The sequence below is a fragment of the Vigna unguiculata genome, chromosome 8, assembly GCF_004118075.2.
Source record: "Vigna unguiculata cultivar IT97K-499-35 chromosome 8, ASM411807v1, whole genome shotgun sequence".
Classification (NCBI taxonomy): Eukaryota; Viridiplantae; Streptophyta; class Magnoliopsida; order Fabales; family Fabaceae; genus Vigna; species Vigna unguiculata.
In genome coordinates this window covers 29,998,915-30,016,643 of record NC_040286.1, presented here as the reverse complement: position 1 = coordinate 30,016,643, position 17,729 = coordinate 29,998,915, and the positions used below count along the sequence as shown (strand labels likewise).

The following is a 17,729-nucleotide window of genomic DNA, read 5'->3' as shown; positions in this document are numbered from 1 at the left end:
TAAACATTGTATATAGAATATTACATTTTTATTAACAGATGTGATAGTTTTAAGACAAGGTTATAATTTATTTATGTAAATGATATTTCACCTTTAGAATTGAATGGAATCAAGTAATAAATTTATCAATTAGAAACAAATATTTAAAATAAGATAAGCTACATACAACTTAATCTGTTAAATAATTTCCTGAACAACTATTTTGACTATTTATTTATTCAAAATACTACCTAAACAATAATACTAATTTTGTTACAAATTAATTTTTTATTAAAAAGGTAAATATAAAATATAGAATAATGGAAAGACAAGACTGTTTATGTACATGCAGGAATGACAATAGTATAGAATGATGAAAATTGATAAAATATCAAGCATGCTAACTGTGAGCTTCCCAATTACGGTGCAGACATGCATTTTTTTTTTCTTTTTGCAAAATAAATTTTAAATTGCCATTGGTATTGGAAGAAGCTCGGAACAATCTTGCAATATTATGGTTGTTCAGTGTTTTGGTTTTCTCAGTTATTGCAGTAACATAGTTTCCCAAAGTGAGATGAACGCTTCCCGAAAGCACTTTCATTATATGCCGCATTCATCAAGAACAAATTTGATATCCCGAAAGCACTTTCATTATATGCCGCATTCATCAAGAACTCGAATTTGATAGACCATAGAAATTGATGAATATAAAACTGCTAAAAATATGCATCACTTTGAAAAAAAAAACAAAAAATTCATTGCACAACAGAGAAGACCAATGACAGTTGACATAAAAGCTGTTAGTATCCATAGATTGGTTAAGCCTGTATACTAAATTTTCCCAAACAAAGGTATTATTTCCTTCTCTTCAGGCATAGAATTACAAAAATATATCCAAACTTAAATTTGAACGAAGCCAATCTAAAACATGAAAACAAAATAAAAAAAATGAAAGACATTTGTGATTGTGTTTGAAACAGAGTGGTATACAGACAGGGCACAAATCCTTTGAAACAGAGATAATAAAATTATTGTTCTCTAAATTTAACTCGCTTAACCTTTCCTTCTCTGCCAGCAACAGATTCATCTACCCCCTTACAAGAAATAATTTGTTGAGCCGATCTTGAACCTCAAACATTCCATACTTAATGTACTTATAAGCATGCTTCCCAACAAATTCCTCAAATCTCCCAAGGAAACTTCCATATGCTGGCAAGAGCATGTTTTCTATGAATTTTATTATTTGCTCCCTTAGCTCCTCATCACAGACAGACCATGCAGACTGAATGTTGCATGTCTCGTCAAAGTGTTCGTTGAACCAATAAAGGTTGTCTTTCATCACCTCGGCTGCAACACTAGGCTCTAGTTGATTGATGTCTAGCTTCAAAAAGTCCACAATCTTATTCCATGAGCTTCTTAGATAGAGTTCAAGGTTTTGTTGGAGTTTTGTTGTGTTTTTGTGGAGCCAGTCATCTCCAAAAATAGGTCCCAGTCCATTCAGTTTTGTCTCTACTTCAATGAATCTCCTGTTGTTCATGATGAAAACATAATACAAAGTCGGGTTTTTGTAATTTTTGGAGTTGGCTTCTAAACTACTCTCTAAAAGTTGTATCATCCTGGCCGAGTACACAGGTGAAGAAAACACTCCCTCGTCTAAACCATGGCTAAATCTACTCTTCCTACTTTTGTGAAGAGAATTGTAGTACGTCTCTTTAAGCTTATTACCATTTTCGGACTCAGCTTCCAAACTACTCTCAGACAGCTTTGTCATTCTGACCCTGTACTCAGATGGTGAAATCTTTCCCTCCTCTAAATCTTGGCTAAGTTTACTAATTTCCCCGTTTTTGTAAACAGAATAAATGTTGTACATCACTTCAAGGGTAATAGGATGAATCCCGCCACCGGGAATGGCTGATACATCTTCCAAAGCCTCATAAATGTACAATCTCTGCCTTATCAGTAGCACCACAATATTTATGACTGTTGTACTTGTACATGATTCAAACTCTTGTATCAACTCCTGCAATGTGTTTCGCATGAAATGGCACCAAGTTTCCAAGGCAAGCGCAGAGTTCATCAAACTATTAGCCAATTCCGTGCAAAGTTCCCTGAAATGAAACTCCCCAATGGAGCCGCTAAAGACACGATAGTAGAGTCTCTTCTCATTGGGAAAGAGTATCCTCGCAGCTATGTTCATAGCTTTTATCAACCTCTCAATCTTCTCTATCTTGTTAACGTCCTCCATGTTTTGCTCTTGATCTCGCAACCCTAATGTCCAGAGACTGTTTTTCAGAAATTCCCTCCGCCAATTACTGTACACGTGGAAGCATTCCTCCTCAAATCCATCTGACACCATCTTCTCCACACTTTCACGGAGTTTGCTGATCATTCGTGACGATAATGAATCCACCACCATGTTGTCGTCGCCATGCAATTCTGGCACTGAAATCTGGTCCTCACTGAGAATATTAGCTTTAAGGTATTTGTCTACATGCATGGAAATTGTGCTGATAACAGTCGCATTCTCCTTCTTAAGAGCCTCTACACAACCCATGAAGCATGCCTTAGTATCATCAATGTTTTCTTGGGGTGCACCACCAGCACCACCCTCTTGAGGTGAAACTACTTGAAAAGCACTACGTGTTGTTCCTGTTGAAGGCAAAACAATATCATTGACTGAGAATGGTTGTGAAGAAGCATTCCCAGTAGCAGTGATAATTGTTTGGGGTGAATCCACTTGAGTAACTCTATGACTGGTTCCTTGTGGTTGTGAATGCGAACCAATTGCAACCACTGCATGATCTCGGCGTTGAGGATCCAAATTGGAACGGAGAAGGATGAGAGAATAACTGAAAGCTCCTCCAACAATGACTAACCATAGTTTTATTCTCATGAGTTGTACAGTCAGAAGTCCACTGAAAAAATACAAGAGATCAACCCCAAATCCTAATTGACTCAGCCTTGACAAGCCTAGAGACATGATATCAAATGCAACAGAGGAAACCAGACTATATGCATCTGCTTTCTCTTTCACATCTTTATCAAGAAAGAAGGAGTATACAGAAGTGATTACCAAAATAGAAAATGATGTGTGAGCTTCCAAACAACGAGGGTTGGGGTACTCCCATGCCTTTGCAAACAAGGTTGAAAGGGAGATTAAGAAACTGAAAACAATGTAAAGAAAGATCTTCCACCAGCACCAATTTCCAATTAAATGATTGAAAGAAGAGCTGAAGGCATAACAGAGAAGTCCAACAATAGAGGAAGAAAAACACACAAATCTCCATACCTTTGGCTGATGAAGCCAACTCTGAATTTTGATGAGCATGAGCATTGTGTTGTTTCTTAAGCAGGGTTTGCTTTCAGGAACAAAAAAGATGTCAACCACCGTTGTTTTTTTTTTTTTTTTGGATGGGTGTTTAATCCCCCCTTTTTTTTTGTAGAAGTTTGAAAGGAAGGTGTTGGGAAAGTGCCATCAGTCTTCTACTCGTTGACTTAGAACTGGATTCTTCTTTTGCCCGTTTAGGGTTTAATTACATAAACTTACTTACCAAACATTCTTGATCAAAATAATTTATATCTTAGTCAAATAATATAATTACTAGTTCTTTCAACTTGCTGAAGATACTTTAATCTTTTTAGAACGAAACAGAAAAAAAAAGTAAAAAATGACTGGAAGATGGTTTCAAATGCATCTTCCCTTTTCCTTAATAGTTTTTCAAAGAATGATTGGTTCTATTCACGCAAAATACTACTTTTACTAGAGGTACCCAAAGAAAAGGGCAAGTGCATACTCACTTGTGATAGTGATGATGGGAGTTGAAATGAGTTTGCTTAATTTTCCTCTTTCTTTTTTCCTTACTTTTTTCTTTTAAAAAGTAGTTTTTAAAATCAGTGTAAAAGAATAAATATACCTTCTTTTATTTGACAAATAAAATATGTTGCTTGATTCATTTATGATCCAGCAAGCTTTTCTCGTCAATTTAAATTTTTGAAACTTGTTTGAACGAATGTATTGAGGTATTCTTTCACGTCATTGTTTTGTGGTGTCTTATAAAAGAACCTACCGTGTTCCCTATCCTTTAATAAAAGCAAGTTATATGTAATAATTTCAAGTATTACAATTTGATGTGACACTCTTTAAAATCATAGCAAAACCACCTAAAATGTCACGCTACCCAAAATCGTTCTAGTCGCCCAAGCAGACGCGTTGTTGGATGGTAATGTGACGGGTGAACCTATCACCGGAAACGGAACAAACAACAAAGATATGTTCTTGATTAGGCTCCCAGCCTAAGGAACTGAAGATGGTGACTGAGTGATCAGATTCTCTACCACCATCAAGTGATTTTATTTGTGCATTGAACACTTGAACATAAAGGTGAATTAAGTATTGATGAGGATATGGTCTCGTTTAAACAAGTCATGAAAAGACAGTTTAAAAAAGTTCTCGACAAGCAATTTTGTCCGATAATAATAAAAAGAAAGGTTAAATATGTTTTTAATTTCTTAATTTTTAGTAAATTTTGCAATTAGTTTATTTTGAAACTTTAGACCAATTTAGTTCTCCATCTTTTTTGAAATAAGTGAATTTAGTCATTTTAATCAAATTTTGTTAGATTTATTTCTGTCAAACAGTATAAATAACTCAAATACAATCCTGAAATATGTAAAAACATCTGTAAGGCCCATTAAAAAAAATTGTCTTACATTTTATTGCCCTAAAGTAAAGGGTTGTCCCTTGTAATTGGGCCTAGAGCTGGCCCAACTGTTATAACTGAATCCGAAGTCTGCCATAATTCATTTTGCTTGCTCATTCTCAGAAAATCCTAAGAGCCACAGTCGTCTCCCGCTCCGTTAGAGTTTGGTGCTACTGTGGTCAAGCGAGCTCGAACCAGTGTCTCCCTCCTCACGTAAGTATTCCCTCCACAGTGTTTGTAACTCTTGCTACTGTTACTCTGTGTAGCTCATGCCTCTACTGCCATTCTTTTCCAGTTCATTAAGTCACCCCAAAGCTAGCATCGGAGCTACGATGCTAATCCAGTTTGGTCTAGGAATCTTCTGCCAAACCCTTCCAAGTAAGGGAAGCTAGAACCCCTCCTAAATGTTTGAGATTTTGTGGTTGTTTGGTGTTGGTCTTGCGATTGATTGCGTTTTGAGTATTGTTATGGATATATAAAATAGTTGGATCACTGTTTGGTATGCTATATTGTCTGCTGCAGGAGAAAATAGTGGCGAGAACTGTTAAACTCGCCCAAGCGGGCATGTCTCGCCTATGCGAGATTAGAAGGGGCTCGCCTAAGTATCTTTCCACGAATGGTCGCCCAGGCGAACCACTGTTCTTTTTGAGCGAGCAAACGTCTCGCTTAGGCGAAGGGAGCTCTCGCCTAAGTGAGGGTCCTCCTCGCCTGGGCGAGACCCTACTGCCTGAGCGAGATGCTGGGCGAGAAGGTGGTTGGCTTTGATGTTTTCCTTGATTTCAAAAGTGGACAACATGCTTGCATGATTATTACCTTTAAGATTATGAACTAAATGGCCTTTATGAATGAGGTGGTGTATGAGTTGTGATTTGTGAGTTTTAACATGATGTGAGCATGATAATTGTATGAGATGATTCATGAAATTGAAATGATGAGTTTGGTATGAGTTCGGCATGAAACATGAAAGGGTTGGTATCAATGTGGCATGGTAATGAAATGAGACACAGTTCCATATCCCGGGTTTGGGAATAATGTGTTGGTGGTTTGGCTGGGAATACGAAAGAGGTGAATTATGAGAAATTGTATAAGATGTATATGTATATATTTGTGGGTATGCATGCTGAATCTGTTTGTTTGATTAAGAAAGTTTGGTTTGTGTCAGTGCGTAATTCCTTGGGATCTCTAGGTGAGATTCTCAAGGTCGTGCTTCAGTGGTCGGGACGTAATTCCATGGCCCTTGTTAGTAGATGTCCATGGTGGTGCCCCATCTGTATAACTAGGTAAGGATTCAAGATAAGGTTGCATCCTGACACTCTAAGGAGTCAGTTAATCTCACCTAGAGCGGACTGACTCCTGTGGTGAGAGTAACAGGAGGCCTGAAATTCATTAAGGGCTAACCTTGTGGTGAGGGAAAATTAATTCATTGTAACACTTGTAAAACATAGCTCGGGGGTAAGCAGCTCGGGGGTGAGCAACTCGGGGGTGAGCAGAGGTATCCACCACAAGTGCAAGCATCCGCTGAATCCGACCAAGTTATATGTATCCGGATGAGTCGAGTCGAGTCGTAGTGTATTGTTTGAGAAGTCATAACATGCTTGGTTGAGATGTGTGTATTGGATTGTGAAAATGTATTTGCTTGTATAGATGAAATCCTATGGCTCTAGCTTACCCTTTTACTTGTTTGATTGTCTTGGGTGTGGTACTTCTCTTTTGTGATGATCATCAATTTATTGATGTGAGCAGAAGCGAGAGGTTCTCGTGGTCAACAAGGGAACGGTGACTTCGCTGCATAGTCAATCTGGGCTGGAGCTGATGTTTTATTTTGTTGGGCTTTTCTTAGGGCTACGACCCATGTATCTGTTTGACGTATGACCTCTTTATGTTCCTTTTAACTTCATAACTGGCTTTTCTGTGGCACCGTGGTGTGCCTTATGTTGTAAGGAGTAGGGTTTAAACTCCAGGACTGCGCTACTACGTTATCTCGTGCGACGTTTTTGTTAATTTTGTTTGCTAAATTAAATGGGACGTTACAACATCAAATAAACCTAACAAAATTTGATTAAAATGACTAAATCTACGTATTTCAAAATATAAGGACTAAATTGATCTAAAGTTTCGAGATAAACTAATTCCAAAATTCATTGAAATTAAGGGACCAAAAACATATTTAACCCTAAAAAAATATATTAAAATTAATTTTTTTTAAAAATACTAAACAAAGGAAAAAAAAGAAGAAAAATGAATTAAATTAAGAAATTTATTTTTATTTAATTTGATAAATTAAAAAATATTAGTTACGAATTTTAGATTAGATTGTGTTTTGAATAGTTTAAAAATATTAAAAATAAAAAATATAACACTAAAAAATTGAATGAAAAACAAGAGTTAAAAATAAGTCAAAATGAATGAAATCGCTATAGGTGTCGAGGAGACAGAATGTCTTTCCCTCTTGCCATTCAAAAACGTTGAAGTTATTATACATAGGGGTAACAATATGGGTTTGACACGACTGATTTATAGGCCCACTAAAAATGTGAGGTGGATTGAGATATTGAGTCGGTTGGTTTGTAAAAGCCTAACCTTCATAGTTCGCAGCCCGTGCGGGTTGGCCTGCCGATCTGTATAAAAAAAAAAACTTTTTTGTATATATAGGTTAATTTCTTTATGGATTTTTGCATAAACATTCCAAATTCTTGTATGAGTGGAAAAAAACAAGTATTATGTATTTTTGAATGTGCTAAAATTTAAAAAATACATTCAAAGTACAAATATGAATATGATGAAAATATTGAATTATCAATTTATCATCTAACTCCCCAAAGTCTTTGCCTAATTTTGTGAACTTTTTAAAGTTTTCCAATTTGTTGAACATGGAAAGTCTTATCATAAGATTTAAAAGAAAAAACGGGTTGGCTCGTGGTCCCGCAGGCCTGCAGTTATGTGGACGGGCCAGACTTTTCAACTTGTATTGTAAATGCATGGTGGGCCAACCTAGCCCACATTTTGCGGGCCAAGTGTAGGTTGGGCTGGGCCGGGCCGCATTGCCACCCCTAATTATAAATTGGGGATCTCTACTCCTGATTCTCATCTTCATGAAGAGACCTCATCCAATACACATATTCTCGTCATTCCACTCCTATGACTCACTCATCACAGTTTCATCACGAATCACACCTTTCTCTAATGTGTTCACTTGTAAAAATGATTTGGGGGGAGAGAAGATGGATTTGAGTAGATTAGAGAGTGAAGCTTGTGCTCTTCATTTTAAGGGAATTGAAGGTGACATTTTAAGGGACTTGAAGGTGAACCTGAGTAGATTTAAAAGTAAAGTTTGTTAATGATAGATTAAAAATTAAGTTTAATTGAAAGAAGAACAAGATTACCAAATTACTCTTGATGTTGAAAGTAATATAAAATTATATTTAGATGAATTAGATTTATTTTATAAAAATATTTAATGAATAAATTGAAAAAATAATTACTTTAATAAAAACATAATAAAATACAATATATTAACATATTGAAAAAAATTGTAAACAATTTAGAAATTTTCGGTATTAATTATTATTCTGAACATAATTTTAAAAATCATATTTTTTTCATTATTATCATAATTATACAATATTATAAGTAATGATTTGTGTCATTAATTTGCATAAATTAAGAAAACATGCACGTCAATCGACTTTGAATTTAAAAAATAGAAGACATTTCAGTAATCTTACACAACTCACCTTTAAATCTTTGCTGCGAAAATAATACAATCTCTTTATTTCTTCCTTTTCCACTCTTTTAAATCCCCACAAGTTAACACATCAAATTATTCATCTCTTATCATCTAAAGAATAAATACTGTCATGCAAACACGGTTTAAAACTCAACTCTATCACCCTCCAAGAATAAAACCTTGACACGCATAACCCGCAACTTACACGGGCTGACCCACATAAAAAAGAGAAAAAAAGAAGAAAAAACTTACACCTGTGTAGAGTGGTTATTTCTTCTAGATTTAGGCATGAACGTGTTTATTTCAAATTTTTGTATGAGTAGACAAGTATTCTGTATTTTTTAATATGCTAAAATTTGAAGAATATATCATATATGTTAAAGTACGAATATGAATATGATAAAAATGTTGAATTATCAATTTATCATTAACCTTTTCAAAATCTTTACTCAATTATGTGAACTTGTTAAAGCTTCGTAATTTGTTTAACATCGAAAATTCTATCATAAAAAATTAAAAAAAATTAAAAAAGACTAGGATGCAAACCCGTAAACCAGAATTTATGCAAGGTAGACCAAACCTGTATTTTCAATGTAGAACGGGCGGTCTGGTCCATATTTTAGAAGACAGACCTGAACATGGGTCAATCCGTATTATTACCCTAGTTTTGATGTTCCCTTTTCATTGTGATGAATGGCCATCCGTGAATTATCCCGTTTTATCCTCATGCACACTTTATCCTATTATTTTTTCCCTTTTATGTATTATTTTATTGTTTTTATAATCATGCATGCTAAATCTTGTAAAACCTGTAGCTTAGTTCTAGCTCAATGTCCAGTTATCAAAACATCTTGTTAAAAATAGAATATGTTAAAAAATAATTATGAAATTTTTATTTTATTTTTGTTTTGCTTTTACATGATTTTTACGATCATAATAATTATGAAAGTTCATTATTTATCGTGTCTCGACTTTACTTGATAATATAAAATTTCATTTATATAATATTTTAAGAACAAATTATTATTATGTTAATTTTTGAACTTGATAATTGATGTTTCTGTAATAATATTTTGAAAATCATATAGTTAAGTCTTGAATTTACTTAATAATTATAATAATATTTTAGAAACTATTAATTATCGTGTTTAACGTGTTTAAGATTCAGACTTACTTGATAACTAAAGTTTTTATTTTATTGTAATTTTAAAATTTATTAATTATAACGTTAATTCTTTAATTTGTTTGACAATTAACTTTTTATCATGATTCTTGAATTTATTTGAAAATAAAAAATATTAAAATTTCAAAACTAAAAATACAACAAACATTATTAAAATCTCTTTTCAACCTATTCTTTACAAACGGAGATGTAAAACCAAAAGTCAATCATGGTTAGGTTCATTTTCAAAAAATTTAAATTTTTCAAAAAAATTTCAATTAATTTTAAAAACTTATATAATCTTGATTTTACATTTTAAATGAAAATACATAATACCAAATATCAAGGTCAATCTTTGTCAAATCTAAATAAAAAATTCAAAAATATTTTCCTTATTATTTTGCATTTGCATGATTTAAACTTTTTGGGGAAAACAAATACCTTAAAAATTAACTTTTATCTTACAAAGACTTTTCTTGTTAAGGTTTTTTTTATAATTTTTCACAATAAATTATGATAGCGACTTTTTTGTACTTTATCATTTTTGTTTGACGTTCCATGGTGATTTTCGATTGCTAAAAAAGTGTTTGAATGCTATGAAAGAAGAGTTGAAATAAATGGATCGCAATAAAGTATGATATCTAGTTATTGTCTAAAGGTTCATATGGGTATTTAAGATCAAATATGACTCAAAAGAGAATATTGAAATTTATAAAACTAAATTGGTTGTCAAATATTTCACTAGAAGGATACTTTGATAATTGTCTTGTCTTTTGGTGGCTTATTATGATTTAGAATTTCACCAAATTGATGAAAAGATCGTTCTTATAGATGAAAACTGAGAAGAAAAAATTTATATGAAACAACTTAAATTTTTTTTTCATTGAAAAAGGAAAAATGGAGTGTAAATTAAAGAGATCAGTATATAGACTATAACAAACTTGTAGATAATAGTATCTAAAGTTTAATGATATATATTATGATATTATATGATTTTGTAAAAAAATAATGTATCTGTAATTTATAAGGACTAAAAATATATTTAACTCATTTAAAATAAATTTTTTAAAAATGATAATTCTTATATATTAAAACTTGATTAATAAAAAATCTATTTATAAGTTTAACAATAAAATATTCAAATATCATTTATAAAATCATTTTAATTCTTAAACTATTTTTTAGATAAAATGGACCATGAACTACATGATCAATTTCGCTTATATTAAACAACTTCAGCTATGGAGTTACCTGTTCGAACTTCACTCAGACTATCTCTCTTTATTTAACTTCAATAAGACAAAAGCAAATGACCAAACATAAAAAATATCGTTTGCTCCAAATCAAATTCTACCGACACAAAACCCCTGTTGTTAGATAGAAGTATCCATTATCCGCTTAACAGGGAGTGAAAAACGGATTGAGTTTGGAAATGAACCATAGAAGTATTTCTAAATAAACGATTCAAAAATAACCTTATAGACCAGTGGATTAGAACCGGCGAGTCTACAACAAGAAAACAAGGAAATTTTTCGTACGTAAAAGATTAAACGTACAAAAAATAGCTTGATTCAGTGAATACACACCTATAACTTCAAGCAGTACACACCAACATCAACATTTGATGCGACTTTAAAAAAAAAATTGTTATCAGAACATTTCACATAAAGATTAAAACATTGACACTATTTTCGTCCTAAAATTTTAGATAATAAATTTAAGAATATTCTGTATTGCTCAAGTTTCCAATTCCTTCCAACAACTTTCGGTTAACGCTTGATTCCGTAAACAATTTGTTAAGTTTGACTTGAATGTCCGCTGTTCCATATTTGATATGCTTACCATGCTTACCAATCTCTGGAGCATTCTCAAAACTTACTATGAAGTTTTCATATGCAGGCAACAAAATTTTCTCAAGAGAAACTCTTATTTCTTCCCTGAGCTGTTCATCAAAAACAAACCAGGAAGATTGTTCCTTGCAAATATCATCAAACATCGTGTTAAACGACTTGAGTTTCTCCTTCATTGACTTTGCTAAGGCATTAGGGGGCAGTGAGACAGTACTATCCAGCTTCAGAATCCCTATTACCCAACTCCACGAGCTTCTTTGATAGTGCACATGGATTTGTTGAACTTTTGCAGCACGTTTTCTGATCCAATAGTCTCCCAAGAGGGTTCCTAGTTCACTATCTTTGACCTTTTCAACAATATACTTCCCATTATTCATCAAGAAAAGGTAGCACAAAGCAGGGTCCTTGTAAATCTTCGACTGCGCTTCCAAATTGCTCTCTAGCAGCTCAACAATCCAATTCATTTGCACTGATAGAGAAGAAGACAAAACCTGATCCAAGCTCTGCCGTGACCTGCACGCCGTAAGGAGGTAGTTCATCACGTAGCGAGTAATAGGGTGAACACCGCCACCAGGAACTGCCGTCTTCGCCCGATTCCGGCGAATTGAATTCTCCAGCTCCATAAAAATGCCCCTAATTGATTCCCCCAGCCTCCTCCTAATAGTAATCACTTTGTTCCTGAGCGAGACGCTGAACTGATCAGAAAACAGAGCCTCAAATTCGGGAATTAGGACACACAGCGTCTCGAACATGTCGAGGATTCTGAACAGCTGTTCCGGCTTCCGGCTCCCGATCGCGATGGCGTCGGCGAAATCCAGCAACTGAATCGCGTATCCGCGACAAACCTCCATAAACGAAAAATCCGCGGCGGACGCAAATCCGAAGAAGACTCGGTCACAGAGACGCCGCTCGCTGGGGAAGAGGATCTTGAGAGCGATGTTGGAGGCTTTAATCCATTCCTCAATTTCATCTCCAAGATCCTGCCACGTCATCTTGTGAACGTCTTCGATGCAGAGCTTCTGTAACCCTAACCTCGACACGCTCTCCTCCAGGAACTCCCTCCGGCAACTGCTGTACACGTGCGAGCACTCCTTACCAAACCCGCCAGCTACCATTCGCTTCACGATTTCGTGGAGGTCGTTGATCGTCCCCGACGGCAGTGCGTTGATGACGATGTCGAAGTCGGTCACCGGCAGCGCCACTGAAATATTGTCCTCACTGAGAAGATGAGCTTTAAGGTATTTGTCTACATGCATGGAAATTGTGCTGATAACGCTCGCATTCTCCTCTTTAAGAGCCTCTATACAACTCATGAAGCATTCCTTGGTACCATCAATGTTTTCTGGAGGGGGACCACCAGCACCATGTGTTGTTCCTCTTGAAGGCCAAACCATATCAATGACTGGGTGTGGTTGTGAAGTAGCCATAATTGTTTGGGGTGAATCCACTTGAGTAACGCTATGACTGGTTCCTTGTGATTGTGAATGCGAACCAATTTCAACCACTACGTGATCTTGGTATTGAAGTCCATGATATACACTTCTTGGTTCAGAATCCAAATTGGGACGGAGAAGTATGAGGAAATAACTGAAAGCTCCTCCAACAATGACTAACCATACTTTTATTTTCATGAGTTGTACAGTGAGAAGTCCACTGAAAAAATACAGAAGATCAATCCCAAATCCTACTTGACTCAGCCTTGACAAGCCTAAAGACATGATAGCAAATGCAACCCACGAAAGCAGACTATATGCATCTGCTTTCTGTTTCACATCTTTATCAAGGAAAAAGGAGTATACAGAAGTGATCACCAGAATAGAAAATGCTGTGTGAGCTTCCAAACAGCGAGGATTGGAGTACTCCCATGTCTTTGCAAACAAGGTGGACAGGGAGATTAAGAAACTGAAAACAATATAAAGAAAGATCTTCCACCAGTTCCAATTTCCAAGTAAAAGATAGAAAGAGGAGCTGAAAGCATTACAGAGAAGTCCAACAATAGATGAAGCAAAACACACAAATCTCCATACCTTTGGCTGATGTAGCCAACTCCGAATTTTGAAGAGCATGAGCACTGTGTTGTTTCTTAAGCAGGGTTTGCTTTCTGGAACAAAGATGTCAACCGCTATTCTCGTTTTTCGAGGGGGTTAATCCCTTTATTTATTTATTTTAGAAAATTGAAACGAAGGTACTGCGAAAGTTTCATCAGTCAATGCTAGTTGATATAGTCCCTTAATGCAATCAATGCTAGTTGAAATAATCCCCCATGCAATCAGAAAAACAGTAAAGTCCTGAAAATGCATCAAACACAAATTCAATTAATTCGATATATCAATTATACTCACCAGCGAGTAGAATTCATTTTATTTTTGCGTTTAAACGTGTCAAATAATTTAAGCTGTGCCAATCTAAAACACATAACTAAAAAAACCCAAAGAAAATAACTTGGATTATGTTGTTTTAAGCTTAAAAGTAAAGTGGTAGTGTTGGCAATATTTAGAGCAAGAATTGTTCTCTCGAGATAATCATTAAACATGATCTCTAATTATATATATATTGGGTTCTTAACAATAACAATAAGAAATATAAGAACATCGAAAAAAAAAAAAAACACTTTTATTAACACACATTTAAAAATAGTGTTGGGATTATATATATTTTTTCATATGGTTCGGTTATGGTCGTTGAGAGATTGTGATTTTATGTATATGACATTGGTCTTACACGTATAAAGCATTTGACACCATTTTTAACCCAAAATCTTAAAGCATTGGGGTTATGGGTCTTTCATCTTATTTAGTGTTTAACTTTATATTTTCTACCCAATGTGAGACTTTGACTCTACACTTGGACTATTTCCAATAATTAGGCACTTTTTTGGACAAAACACAAACAATCATAATTAAAGTGGTCCACATAGAAAGATAAAATGGAGAAATATTACAGTGTTTTTGTATTGCAGATGTTGTTTTATATAAACACAATAGAGTACAATCATAATCTCTATAATAAAGCCATCATTAAATACAATAAACAATATAGGAAATAATTGATAATGTGATAATGATTGTTGCACACATGAGAAATAATACACATGCATAATACCAGAGATATTGGGATAATATTATTGACATAATATCTCTGGTATTGATTCTAATAATTAGAATCGTAACTTTCTCTAACTCCCTCTCTCAAACTGTGGTGACTCAGTCATCCCAAGTTTGTCTCTCAAAATGTTGAACTTTGTGTGTGAGAGGTTTGATTAAACAATCTGCAATTTGATCTGTTGTGGGCACATAAGCTATTGTGACTTGATTATGAAGCACTTGATCACGAATGTAGTGAACGTCTATCTCAATATGTTTAGATCGAGCATGCATCATTGGATTTGTTGGGTATTGGGCTCCCTTCCTATGTGGAGAAAATGTCCAAAACTTGAGAAGCCCATGTCTCACTTAACCTAGTGGATAGGGGGCTATAAAATAAATAGAGAGGCAGAACAATAGAGTCAGAACACACTAAAAGCCCTAACACATAGAGGGAGAGATAGAGGAAAATTTTGTTCACGTTTTTCACATAGTTGTCACCGTAGATTCGGCACTGCCGATTCGTTCACCATTGGATCGTTCTGAATTTTTTACAGAAGGTTCGGAACTCATTGCTCTTCATTCTGACCAGTCAGATCGTTGATACGAGTTCTAAGTTGGGAGATATTAATTTCGCACTGCAACAGTGATTTGATAGGTTTTCCTCTCTTGTTCTTCTCTATTTGAAAGTTTTGTTGCTTAGTTATTTCGTTGGGTGTTGGCACTAATTTGTGCTATTGATTGAGACTCTTTTGTACTCTTGTTGATCATAGTGGAGCTATTTTTTTGGTTTGGACGACTCGTGGTTTTTACCCTTGATTTGAGGGGTTTTCCACGTTAAAAATCTTGGTGCCTTTATTTGTGCCTTTGGTGATTTATTATTGCTGCTCTTTGATTGTTGCTCCTCATAGATTCTTGCAAGTTAGGGGAAATTATATCTGCTGCATTCTCTAGTATATTGTTTGTTGTTGTTTTCCCCATCAAAGTGGCATCAGAGCTCTTGGTTGGGCTATATTTACTTGCTTGAATGATGGAGGAAAATGCAAAGATGGTTGCTTTGAATGGTACAAATTATCATTTGTGAAAGGGCAAGATGAAAGATTTATTATTTGTCAAGAAATTGCATATTCCGGTCTTTACTACACAGAAGTCAGATTCTATGTCTGAAGAAGAATGGGACTTTGAGCACCAACAGGTATGTGGTTTTATTCGGCAATATGTTGAAGATAATGTTTATAATCATATTGCTAATGAGACACATGCCAGAGCTTTGTGGGAGAAGATTGAGTCTTTGTATGCTTCTAAGTCGGGCAATAATAAATTGTATTTGTTAAATTGCTTGATGAATTTGAGGTACAGGGAGAATTCTTCTATTTCTGATCACTTAAATGAGTTTCAAGGGCTCCTAGATCAATAGTCAGGAATGGGCATAAAGTTTGATGACAAAGTTATGGGATTATGGTTGCTTAATACTCTACCAGAGTTTTGGGAGGTATTTCGGGTTTCAATTACGAACTCTGCCTCGAATGGTGTTATTTCTTTTCAGATGGCAAAGAGCGGTGCTCTTAATGAAGAGATGAGAAGGAAGGCACATGGTTCTTCATCTCAGTCTGAGATGCTTGTTACAGAAGCTAGGGGGAGAAGTCAGAAAAAGGAACATAAAGGTGGTATAGAGAAGAGTAGGAGCAAGTCCAAGTCAATATACAAGAATTTAGAGTGCCATTTTTATCATAAAACTGGGCACATTCAGAAATATTGTTTTAAGTGGAAAAAGGAGAACAAAGACAAGAAGGGCAAATAGAGAGAGAATGATCATGATGGTGATGATCGTGTCACTACTGCTACAGATGGTGATCTTGTTCTTCTTCGTGACTTTGAGTCCGTTAATCTTGTATTTGATGAAAGCATGTGGATTATTGATAATGGTATTAGAGCCGATGGTTAAAAACCAGCTCAAGCGAGTGCAGTATGGTCCTAGTATCGAAAGTCTTCCTGGCAAGGGTTCCAAGTAAGCGTGTCCCGTTAAGAAAAAGAATGGTGGTACAAAAAAGGGCAGAAAAGGAGTACTCATGGTTGGGAATGCTTTCCCTGGAGGTGGAGTATACTAATGTGGTTGAAGGGACTCACCCTTGAGGGGGAGATTGTTAGGAATCCAAGTGATTCTAAGTCCCACATTGACCAGAAATGAGAAAGTAGAGCACTATATAAGGATAAAGACCCATAAACTCATTGTCTTAAGGTTTGGGATTGAGAGTGGTGTCAATGCCTTATGTGGTTGGGCCTAGGTCTCATTGGTGTTGTATCTCCCCAGTGATACCCCCTCCTTACAAACCTAACAGGATTGGATGTCAGTACCTTAGCACTCAAGTTATTACACCACAAAACCGACTTTCTAGGTATGGGAAATTTCAGCTCATCTAGAAGTGATCTGACTTAGTACTTGACCGTGACATCACTTTTTGTTTTCTTGAGGCCCACGAGATCAATGTCTCTCCAAGGAAAACACATCGCCCTACTATGGATTTCCTATCATCTATGCTAGTGGCTCAATCTGCATCAGAGAATCTAGATATATCAAAATCGGTTGAGGGTTTGATATGAAGACACAAATTTGTTGTGCCATGGAGATATCTCAATATTCTTTTTATTCCTTGCCAATGATCTATAGTTGGGGAACTCATATATTGGTTGAGTTTGTTGACAAAAAATGTTATGTCTGGTCGAGTGTTGGTCAGATATTGTAATGCACGTATAGCCTGTCTGTATAGTGTAGGGTTAGCAATAAGTTCTCCTTTAGCAATGAATTGTTTCCCTGTTACCATTGGTGTAGGGCAAGATGAAGATTTTTCCATATTAAACTTCTTGAGTAGATCTCTAATGTACTTTGTTTGTTTAAGGTACATTCCACCAGCATATCTGTGTACTTCAATTCCCAAGAAGTAGTGTAGAAGGCCAAGGTCTTTGAGTGAGCAAAGCAATGTTTAATTGAGTAATGAAAGTCTCTAAAGACTTATTGTTGCTCCCTGTAATTATTATATCATCAACATATATGCGAAGGAGTATGATATGATCATTTTCTTTAAGAACAAACAGTGACAAATCACTTTTGGTGTTTTGAAAGCCCCATCTCACTAAAGTGTCTTTCAACTTGTCCTACAAAGCCCTTGGGGCTTGCTTCAGTCCGTAAATTGTCTTGTTTAATTTGCATATGTGGCCAGGATTGGTTGA

The 17,729-nt window shown here is 35.2% G+C and overlaps 2 protein-coding genes across 3 annotated transcripts; both read right to left on the bottom strand.

Annotated features, from left to right (window-relative positions):
• Nucleotides 1-716: 716 nt before the first annotated feature.
• On the bottom strand, nucleotides 717-3,507 carry LOC114193462 (exocyst complex component EXO70B1-like). Of its 2 annotated transcripts, none has more exons than XM_028083273.1 (2): nucleotides 3,269-3,507; nucleotides 717-3,109 (listed from the first exon to the last, which is right to left on the bottom strand). In XM_028083273.1, the coding sequence occupies exons 1-2, from the start codon at nucleotides 3,311-3,313 to the stop codon at nucleotides 1,067-1,069; spliced, it is 2,088 nt and encodes a 695-aa protein (XP_027939074.1). In that variant the 5' UTR covers nucleotides 3,314-3,507; the 3' UTR covers nucleotides 717-1,066. The 2 variants fall into 2 exon arrangements, with proteins under 2 accessions (XP_027939074.1, XP_027939075.1); XM_028083274.1 differs by having other exon boundaries at nucleotides 717-2,894; nucleotides 3,269-3,506.
• A 7,527-nt stretch (nucleotides 3,508-11,034) lies between these two features.
• Nucleotides 11,035-13,532, bottom strand: LOC114193376 (exocyst complex component EXO70B1-like). Its single transcript, XM_028083141.1, has one exon. It carries the CDS (start codon nucleotides 13,482-13,484, stop codon nucleotides 11,286-11,288), a length of 2,199 nt encoding a protein of 732 aa, XP_027938942.1. The 5' UTR covers nucleotides 13,485-13,532; the 3' UTR covers nucleotides 11,035-11,285.
• Between the last annotated feature and the right edge of the window lie 4,197 nt (nucleotides 13,533-17,729).

Bases quoted from the DNA above. Each gene is read 5' to 3' on its own strand.
- LOC114193376 (XM_028083141.1), bottom strand. From the start codon at position 13,484: ATGCTCTTCAAAATTCGGAGTTGGCTACATCAGCCAAAGGTATGGAGA.
- LOC114193462 (XM_028083273.1), bottom strand. From the start codon at position 3,313: ATGCTCATGCTCATCAAAATTCAGAGTTGGCTTCATCAGCCAAAG. The intron at 3,110-3,268 runs GTATGGAGATTT...TTGTTTGCAAAG, and splicing joins GTTGGCTTCATCAGCCAAAG to GCATGGGAGTACCCCAACCC.